The sequence below is a fragment of the Cavia porcellus genome, unplaced genomic scaffold (assembly GCF_034190915.1).
Source record: "Cavia porcellus strain 051 isolate PalLab524CR breed Dunkin Hartley unplaced genomic scaffold, mCavPor4.1 scaffold_19, whole genome shotgun sequence".
NCBI lineage: Eukaryota > Metazoa > Chordata > Mammalia > Rodentia > Caviidae > Cavia > Cavia porcellus.
The window spans coordinates 2,841,816-2,851,720 of NW_026947502.1; the positions used below are offsets into that span (position 1 = coordinate 2,841,816).

General features: G+C 56.2%; 1 protein-coding gene across 3 annotated transcripts; it reads left to right on the top strand.

Moving 5' to 3' along the window:
* The first annotated feature begins 23 nt into the window (after positions 1 to 23).
* On the top strand, positions 24 to 8,490 carry LOC100729512 (immunity-related GTPase family M protein 1-like). 3 transcript variants are annotated; one of them, XM_013146723.3, is made up of 3 exons: positions 24 to 163; positions 5,755 to 6,002; positions 6,939 to 8,490. In XM_013146723.3, the coding sequence occupies exons 2-3, from the start codon at positions 5,964 to 5,966 to the stop codon at positions 8,154 to 8,156; spliced, it is 1,257 nt and encodes a 418-aa protein (XP_013002177.1). In that variant the 5' UTR covers positions 24 to 163; positions 5,755 to 5,963; the 3' UTR covers positions 8,157 to 8,490. The 3 variants fall into 3 exon arrangements, with proteins under 3 accessions (XP_013002177.1, XP_013002175.1, XP_005001336.1); XM_005001279.4 differs by lacking the exon at positions 24 to 163 and adding an exon at positions 2,872 to 3,225; XM_013146721.3 differs by lacking the exons at positions 24 to 163; positions 5,755 to 6,002 and adding an exon at positions 2,870 to 3,225.
* The last annotated feature ends 1,415 nt before the right edge of the window (positions 8,491 to 9,905 follow it).

Consider the following 9,905-nt stretch of genomic DNA (forward strand, 5'->3'; position numbering starts at 1 on the left):
TGACTCAGAGGGCAAGAGGAGGTTAGATGCTGCTGGGGCAGTGCTGGGGCTCCGGGGCCCCGAGACTCGCACTGCCAAACCTCCAGGCAGACCGAGAGCCTCAGGAGGGAGGCAGTTCTGACCTGGACGTCCAGGAGCAGGGCCCGGGACAGAGCAGTACCCTGTGAGTCTCCTCTGGCTCTCACCATCTAGTCTGTGTGTGTCTCTCTTCCTCTGCAGTGGCCGTGGGTCACTTTGAGCTCTTCTCTCTGCCCTGGTCCTCTTTGCCCAGCTCTGAAGAGGTACTCACCCTATGTGGGGGTGGCATCAAAAGGGACCAGAGAGCCGCCCTGGCCCCTCGGTAGTGGCGAGACGCCTTCTCTGGCCAGTGGCCTGTATCTCCCTGAGCCAGGAGGCTCTCCTCCTCCGGGGACAGCGCTATCTCTAGGCAGTCAACGCTGTGTCCCACACTCAGGGTGACCAGCCCTGCATCCCCCGCCAGAGTCCAGAGTCTTATGAAATTGTAACCACCCCTTCCCTTATGGAGACAACGGGAGCAGGGACAGAAGTCATCTTCTTCCCTCTCTTCAACCTGCAAGAGACAGCCATGAGAGCCTGGGGCAGGGGAGGCCTTGTGTGGACCAGGACAATCTGGGCCCCTGATGTGGTTCTGCCTGGCAAGGGCAGAGCCTTCTCTAGGGTTCGAAAAATCACTTCGTTGGAAATAGGGAAAGGTGGCTTTGTTGGGACAAAGAGAAGGAGATAGCAGGAAGCACCAAGTGTGCTCTCAGCCTCCCTGGCACATGGCTGTCGCCACCGGAGAGCTGCCAGAGCGAGGGCTGTCCTGGGCTCTGAGACCCGGATGTGGCCATCAGCCCTCCCTTAACCCACGCAAGGGTGCATTCTAGGACGAGTGTGCTGTGGCCTCTGTGCTGTCTGGGGCCCGCCCATGACCCATGAGATTCACAGCAGGACGGCCTTGGGTGCGCGCACGCTCCAGTGTACTGACAGGGCAGGAGCAGGTTGTTGGGGCTCACACACAGGGGCGTGTATCTGATATGCTGCGGGAGGTTTTATACTGCAGCCTTCTTCTCACCTGCTGGGGTTCTGCAAGCAAAGGGAAAATAAAGGGTCGCACACACCAAGGCTCAGCAGAATGGCTGCTGCCCCGCCAGCCTGAGCAAACAGCTTTTGTTGAGATATAGAGCAAAGAAACTCAAATTGCACATGCTCAGACTATATAACTTATTGGCTTCTTGACCTTAGAGGACCTCATGTTGTCACATTTTCCATAACATCGCTGACCCGATGCATCGGGACGAAATGGAGTCAGTGTGGGCTCTCTACACCCACTTGGTTGCTTTTGTGCTTAATTGGGGGTGGAGGAAGGCGGCAGGAGGGAGCTGAGCCCTGGTAGCCAGGCTGGGGCCTGATCAGCTCTGTCTCCCTCTCTGTCCTGACTCCCTCTCTGCCTCTGGCTCTCTCCCCTCTGGCTCTATTTCTCTGCCCCTCCCCTCCCCCATTTAACTCCTCTAACTCTCCCTGCCTGCCGCCCCTGCAGGTGCTCACAGAGGATGTTCATCCAACTGTCCCTATCAGTGTGTCAAGGACAGGGCAGCCTGGATATACAGAGCTCCTGTCCTCTGCTGGCTTCCTGCAAAGGTGGGGCGGCCTGGTCCTCTCCTCACTGACTGCTTACCTATCTCCACCTCTATCCACAAAGAATCCTCTGGCAAAGGGCTTCTGGTTGTCCTGCTGAGGGAAAGGAGAAATCAGGCCTGGCACAGTCACCTTTGAAATCTCACAGCCCCTGAGGGGTTGCACAAGTTACCAACATTTGAAATCTGCCCCTGAACCCAGAAAACTGACTCACAAACCCTGTGTCCCAGCCCGAGGCCCATGCACACACTCCCTGGGGAGCTGGCCCTGCTGCTGGGGAAGGTTGCAGGGTGGCGTGGGGGCCTGAGGTCTGTCCTGCCCTCTGTGTAGGTCGGTCAGTCAGCACAGATGGGAAATGGAGGGAAACGCAGAGTGTGACATGGGACTTGGAGTGTGTGGCCACGTGAAGGGTCCAGACAGTGGTGATGGGGTGGCCAGGAGCTGAGAGAGCCTGGGACCCCACTGGGCTGTCCTGTGGGCCTCTGCACCAGGGATCTGAGGAGGAGTGGCTGTGGCGTCCTTCCCTCAGAGGGAACTGCATGGGTGAGGGAGGGGACCGCAGGGGCCAGCGTGAGCCCTAGAGATGGGGAAGTTCCAGGATCAGAAAGGAGGCAGCTGGACCACACAGGTCCACAGAGCACGCTCAGAACCCAACGCCTTGTCCAGCAACCCCCTCACCTGGGAACCAGGGGGCCCTCTCCCCTGGCAGACGCCACCTCCATGCCCAGCCAGGTAGGGGCCCGGGGCATCCTCTGAACAAACACTTCGCCCAACAGTGCCCATCAGTCACAGGGAGCGGGAGAGTTTGAGGCTGGAGCTGCCATTTTGGAGACGCTGAGGTCAGCGCTCAGCTTATCTTGGGGGAGCAAGACTCTTGTCCCAGGCGGATGACAGCTCTGGGGCTGAGCCCAGCTGTGTGGTGGAGGCAGCAGGTGCAGGGCACAGGAGACAACAGCCACAGGGGACAGACTGCATCCGCAGCTGTCACAGGGGCGGGCCTCTCAGGGTCTGGACGGTGGCCTTGCACAAGGTCCTCCCTCTGACCTGGTGTCCCGGGTGGGGCTGCGGAGCAGCCTGGTCAGGCTCAGGAGTCGGCCAGCCTGTGCTCAGCTGCAGGTTCCCCAGGCTGCCTTAGGAAGCCCTGAGTGGAGCTGGTGCCCGCCCTGCAGCTCTCTCACCCCTCCTGATGGACAGTGTGGGAACTCTCCTGCAGACTCCTGGAAACTGCTCATTTCCGGGAACAGAAACTGAAAGCTGGCCTCACTGCCATTGTGTCCCCTCCTGTGAGACCAGCAGGCAGCTCTCAGACACAGATATACCACAGCAGGGAGCCAGAGCCACGCAGGGGTCCAGGTCTGCAAGCAAAGCCCGGCTGGCAGCTCGGCCTGTCCTTGGCTGCTCTGCTTCCCTTCCTGATGGTCGGCTTTTCCTAGGACCTCAGCCCTTCTCGCCTCATGCCTCATTTCTGAATGTATTTGGGTCTTTCCAGAAGGAAAGCCCTTTACTTGAAGGTTGTGACCTTCTCCCAGGAAGTGGATGCCTTTCTGGAAAAGCCAGAGACACCCGCTTACATTCAGCTTTCTGAAGGTAAGTGCAAAGCTCTGAACTGCACCGTGGCAAGAACTTCTGCTAATGTAAAGACACTAAAGGGGGACCCCTGCCTCCCGAGCAGGAAAGTCTAGGTCTGACCTGCTCTGCTTATGGGGTGTTCACGACAGGGGCCCCCTGTGACAACCTTAAGGCACGGCACAGTGTGACAATATTGTTGGTGCATGGAACCCATCCACCCGCCAGCGTGGAGGCACAGGGCCGCCTGTCACCTCCCTGTGCCTGGTGTTGTGCACCTGGACAGAGTCTGGAAACAGAGGGCAGGGTGTGGCACCTGCTTCTACTGATTTTCTCGGTGGGGACAGAGAGCCTTGGGTACATATGAGAGCCCGGACTTTTACAACAGATGATTCAAGTATTTTATCTACTTTGGAAAAACTGGCTCTTGCGAGGTATCACTTTATTTATAGACAAATAGAGTGGCGGGTTTTCTTCCACGTTTGTCTGTTTTTCTGTGCATGGTTCACTTCACTCAGTGTCCTTGAGTTCTACCCGCTTCTTTGTGAATGACAGGAGTTCACTGTTCTGCCGGGCTGAATGATCTTCCATCGTGTGTGTGTGTGTGTGTGTGTGTGTGTGTGTGTGTGTGTGTGTGAATGTGAATGTCACATTGTCTTCACTCGTGTCCACGGATGGCCCCCTCGGCTGATTCTGAGTCTCAGCTCCTATGAATGCTGCCGTGATTCATGAGGACAGGCAGCTGTGTCTGGGCTCGATGGTCAGTTCTACATTGCTGGGTCAGGTGCTCAGAAAATCACCTTAAAGAAGGGAAGGAAGAACCTGATCAGTTCCTGGTTTGCAAGGCTTAGTTCTTGGTTGCCCCCTGCTGTCTCCTTTGACTCTCTTGAGCAGAATTTCACCATGCAGGGCTGCCCTTCTGCGGGGTCCAAACACTGGACTGGAACCTGACCACAGACCAGGGAACCAGATCGAGGCGTGAGAACAGAACGTTATTAGCGACCACGAGCCCTTTTCCTCTCCTCACTCCTCCCATCTCAGGATCTCCCCATCTCGGACCTTGTCCTGGATCCCACTCACCTGGCTTCCATGAGCCAGTCTGCCTCTGCACCACCCTGACACCACGCCACTCACCCTCCACCCAGATCAGGTACCCTGCCGTCCCACCACAGGCTGCACAAACTGTGGCCCCTGGGACCGTCACAGGGACCCTTGGAAGACTCCAGGTAGTGTGGCCAGTGGCCTCAGGGGTGTGCAGCTCCAAAGCCTATTTGAGGTGTGCTGTGCTTTCCCCCATAGCTCTCCCTCCCTCTGGACTCTGGCAAAATCCGTGATAATTTCACTAGACAGCTCCCTCTCCTCATGGGTATAAAGTCCTTGGAATGGTGGGCTCTGAGGAGTGGGGCTAAAGTGATGTTGTGGTTTACATCTAGATGTCCCGAGTCTCTCTTTTTTTATATGAAGGTAGTAAAATACAACAGAACAAGACAGAACAAAGGCAATCTGGATGCAGTGAAGTTGGTACAGAACCTCACAGCAGGACACAGGGATAACAGTGATAGGTGCCACAGTATATCTCGTTATCTTCACAATAGCTGTCCATTCAATCAGGTATAGCAAGATCAAACCAAAAACAGAACATTATAAAACCTATCAAGACAGAATACTGAATAGAGCAAAACAGTGAGAACAAAGCAAATCAGTGAAAACATTTGCTTTCAAACACAAGACAGAAGGAGATCCCCTATATGTGCTGTATGCATGCGGCCATCCTCCCAGGGCATGCTGAGACCTCGGTCCCCAGTTGCTAACATGCAGGGGGAGGACATTTGATTCTCAGCCCGTGTGCTGGTAGGCTCAGGGCAGAGCTGACTGGTTCTCCACTTACCAGGAGGTCCCGGGAGTCTTGTGATTGTACGTGGGGCTTTGGAAAGTGACTTCACGGGGGGATGTGGATTAATCCACTGATGGGTTCAGAGCTCACTGCAGTGTTGGGAGGGGAAGCCTGGCTGGAGGAGGTGGGCACTGGGGCTGGCCTGGGCCCTCCAGCCCCACTTTGATCCTTCTGCTTCCCGCTCCCTGCCGTGAGCTCTCTCTCCCCCGCCATGTCTCTCTCCCGTGTCTCCCTGCCTCGGAGGCACCCAGCTATGGACTGAAACACTACAGACTATGAGCCAAAATAGACTTTTCCTCCTTGTGGGCACTGAGTGTTGCAGTCAGCAACAGGAACGCACCGTAACTGAGGTGGAGAGAGCTGTCTTGCACCACTGGAAACCAGCGTTGGAATGAGAATAGGAGGCTCAGAAAACACTGGTTTCCACTCTCTCCTCAATTACGAAACATGCGTCCTGGTAAGGGTGAGCGCGAACCCCCTGCAGTAAGCGGGCACTGTCCCCAGAGAAGTGTCTCAGCACCCAGCAGGCGCCAGTTCTGTCAAACAACACCGTGCGCCTTCGGGACGGAGCCGTGGAAACATGGCATCCCTGTCGCGGGCACAGACTGATGGGGCCTCGGGATTCAGTCCTAACTCTGCTTCTTCTCCTTCATCAGGGGCGCTGATAACACTTTTCTAGTTGAGCTTGAAGAAGATTAAATGAGAGGAGGCACACAACGGACAGAGCCCAGACAAACGCACAGACACGTGACCTCCTTGTGGTTGTGTTAAGTAGGAGAGGGGCTAGAAGAATTCCCTGAGGAACAACTTCCTCAGGTGTCTTCACAGGACCAGAGAGTCCTCAGCGCGGGAGCAGCGTGCCTGCATGTCGCCTGTAGTGAAAACCCCCCGCGATCCCTGGGAGGTGGGTAGAGGACCTCGCACCTCGCAGGCAGAAACTCACCTGGGTGCTCCAAGGAGCCTGTGCAGCCTCCAGCACTGGGCAGGTCCCCACCCTCCCCTCCGTGGGAAGCAGAGTCCAGGCCTTGGGACTGGATGAGTGGCAGCAGGTGTGGGGACCAGGTGTGGGGAGCATGTTGAGCAGGCAGGGGCTCCCCCAGGAAGTACGAGGAGAGGGGAAATGTTCACAGAGCTGGGGGAAAGAAGGGAGCCCCTGCTGAGGCTGTGAGCCATGTCCCAGAGATAGAAGAGTGGACCTCGTGGGGCAGCATCAGGTCATGGGGTGAGGCCAGGACAGGTTTCCAGCCACTTCAGGAGACCCCAGGATAGTGAAAATGGTTGTTAACTTGAAATTATGTGGGAAGTTTGTGTCCACGTCTCCACTGAAGTGGGTATGTGACAGGTACTCACCATAATGTCCCAATTTGGCCAAAAAAAAACACTTGAGAGTAAAAAAGCCACTTTCACAGTGTGAATGAAAAGTAACTTCACTACTCCTGATGCAGACTGGCAGCCCAGGGAGGACCCCGGCGGCCTCCCCCTGAGTGCCTGGGTGCGGAGAGCTGGTGGGTGCAGTGGTCAGCCCTCCCCTCCCATCCGCAGAGAGGCAGGGGTGTGGCCTGCCCACGACGAGGGGCCTGGCTGACCCTCTCCTGCCCTGGTCCCCTCACCAGTCCTCCTCACGGCCAGCCGTTGCCGTGACAGCTGCAGAGCAGGGCTCAGGCTCTCCTGACCGCTGGTGATGTGCACGTCACCCAGTGCCCGCTCTGCCCGCTCCATTGCCATCAGTGTCCTCAGTGTTTCTTTGCTAGTGGACCTGGAATCCTGCACTGAGTGTGAAGTGCATCGGTTCCCGTGTCGCACACACCCTTCCTAACCCACGTGCCCCTCTGCTCCTCAGGTGGCCCCTCTGCTGGCCAACATGGAAGAAGACCTGGTGTCCCATCGCACGCCCCTGTCTGCCTCCTTCACATCTGGAGTGTCCTATCACAGAGACGGAGGCGTACCACTGGAGGTCAGCAGGGATCTGGAGAAGGCCGTGAAGGAAGGGCAGCTGCTGGAAGTGGTCGCCATAGCCAGGAAGGTGGTGGAGATGGCTTCCAGGGCCCCGGTGAGCCTTGCCGTGATGGGGGACTCCGGCAATGGTATGTCGTCCTTCGTCAACGCCCTGCGAGGGATCGGACATGAGGACGCGGCCTCGGCTCCCACCGGGGTGGTGAGGACCACCCTGACCCCGGCCAGGTACACCTCCCCCAGCTTCCCCAACGTGTTCTTGTGGGACCTCCCGGGCATGGGAGCTTCAGACCAGAGCCTCGACCACTACCTGAGAGAGCTGCAGCACAGCCAGTACGACCTCTTCCTCCTCATCGCGTCCGAGCAGTTCAGCCTGCACCACGTGAGGCTGGCCAAGACCATCCAGGGCATGGGGAAGAGGTTCTACGTCATCTGGACCAAGGTGGACAGGGACCTCAGCACGACCCCCCTCTCCCGGGGCCTCCTCCTGCGCAACATCCAGGAGAATATCCTGGAGACTCTCCAGAAGGAAGGGGTGCACAAACCCCCCATCTTCCTGGTATCTAGCCTCGACCCCGATTTGCATGACTTCCCAGATCTAAGGAAGAAGCTGAGGATCGACATCTTCAACATCCGGTGCAGTGGGCCCTTGGAGGCCATGTCCTATGCGTGTAAGGAGACCATTAACGAGAAAGTGGCCTCGCTGAAGACCAGAGTTCTGCAAAACTGTCCAGAGGACACCCTTGGCAGCTGTGGTGCCGACGACCTGGAGCAGTATCTGCGGGTCTACCGGGGGTGCTTTGGCATAGATGACGACTCCCTCCTGCAGGTGGCCTGGAGCACCGGGAGGGTGGTGTCAGAGTACAGGACCCTCCTGAGGTCCCAGGATCTGTGTGGTCTCCGCAGAGCAGACTGTAGACTGCGCCTGGCCACCTGCTCAGTGATGAAGATGCTGCTCCGCCTGCTCCGCTGGGTCCCGTGGCTCGGTCCCCGTGCTGTCCGCTGGTTTGCACGAGTGACACACAAGAGGATGCTTCACTTGGTCGCCCAGGACACCAAGGGCATCCTGAAGAAAATCCTGGAGGACTCCACATGTCCCGCCTGAACCCAGCACGGGAGCAGATGGCAACCTCCTTTGCCCTGTGGAAGTTAGCCCCCCATCCTTTTACCCACTGGAAGTCAAGAAATGTAAATGACTTTCTATTCATAAGGAATATAAGGATATGCAAATTTTTGAAAGGAATTTTTTAAAAAATCGTTCGTTTTCATAGTCTCAACTTTAATGCCTTGTTCCTTTGAGGAAAACAGTTTTTATTGAAATCAACCGAGTTTCCTGATTTCAGTAGTAAGAAATTTTGCTTTCAGTGGTAGCTGCCATGTGGCTGGTCACCAGCCTGTCATTCCCCCTGTAAATCACAGTAAATTCTTCTCCCTTGAAACTCCTGTGTTCTTTGTCTCTTTCCTGTCACTGTGCAAACTTACTGAATGCTGGTGTGGCACAGAGGGGCTCTCGTGGGTTTAGGAGAGCCCAGGTCCAGTCAACACTGTCCTTTGATCCCTGCTCGGTGTTGGGGACCAGATTCCAGGTGGGTTCTAGCACCCCAGGTGATTACCTGTGCACGAGGCCCACAGGTGAGAGACGCCAGGAAACCCCCTAGGGAACGTGTCATGTCCAGCTCAACTGCAGCAAGGTCCAGCCAGGCAGTGTTTGGGCCTGTTTTCTGGTGTTATAATGAAATACCTCACTGAGCATGGTGGTGCACACCTATAATCCTAGCCCTCAGGGGGCTGAGGCAGGAGAGCCACTGTGAGTTCAAGGCCAGCCTGGGCTACACAGCAAGACCTTATCTCAAGACAAATCAAAACACAAAACACCTGAAGTGGGTTACACACGTGGAAACGGTGTCTCTTGACCCACAGTGTTGGAGTCTGCTGTTGAGTAGAGGTAGTATCCGTTTTGTCTCTGGTGAGAGCTTTACTACAAAACATGTGGGAGAGAGCAACAGCCAGGAGGCCTGAGGGTTCCGGATCAGGGAACGGATTTGTCACAACCCCCTCTCCCGGACCTGACTGGGTACCAGACCTTGTCACAGATCACTGCTCAAAGCTTCTGCCACCCCAGTGTCACCAGCACGTGAGCCCTGGCACAGTGTAAACACGGGAGCAGATACACGCCAGGGCAGCCTCTCAGCGGGGTGGCAGTGGGTGCAGGGAGGAGGATGAGGCTGTGGCCTCAGGAGGAGGAGCTCACCCCCTGTGGCTGCAGCTGGCAGGCACTGAGAGAAGCCTTAGCCCCCTCTGCTGCCTGTCAATCTGTGAGGGAGTCTCTGGTCCCTAACTCTTCTGCGACTTGGAATAACTGGTAATCCTAGTGCTAATGTATGCTAAAGGTGTGTGTTGGTCACTTTCTCCTTGCTGGGACAAACTACCTGACACTCAGAGTGAAAGGAGGAGAGGTTTATCTAGCTCATGGCTCTGTAGAGGTTTTGGTCCACATCAGTTGGCTCCAAGGCAGGGTGGCGTCACAGAGGATAAACATTTCACCAGGCAGAAGACAGCACAAGCAGTAAGGGAGAGAAACAAACCTCTTCCTGGCCCTTAGGCTGTGTGCGGGCTGCCAGCCTAGGGTGGGTGTGGCACTCACACCCTTAATCCCAGCTCTGACCATGAATCAAGCACAAACTGGATTCAGCTGACCCTGCCCACGGGTCAGTGCAGATCTGCAGGGCAGTTTCCTGGAGAAGGAACGGGGATTAACACAAACAGGGCCCGAGACAGAGAGACGGAGACAAGTCGAGGGAGTCCAATCAAGTCTCATTTATTAATAAAGTGGTCGCTGCTTTTATAGGGCAAG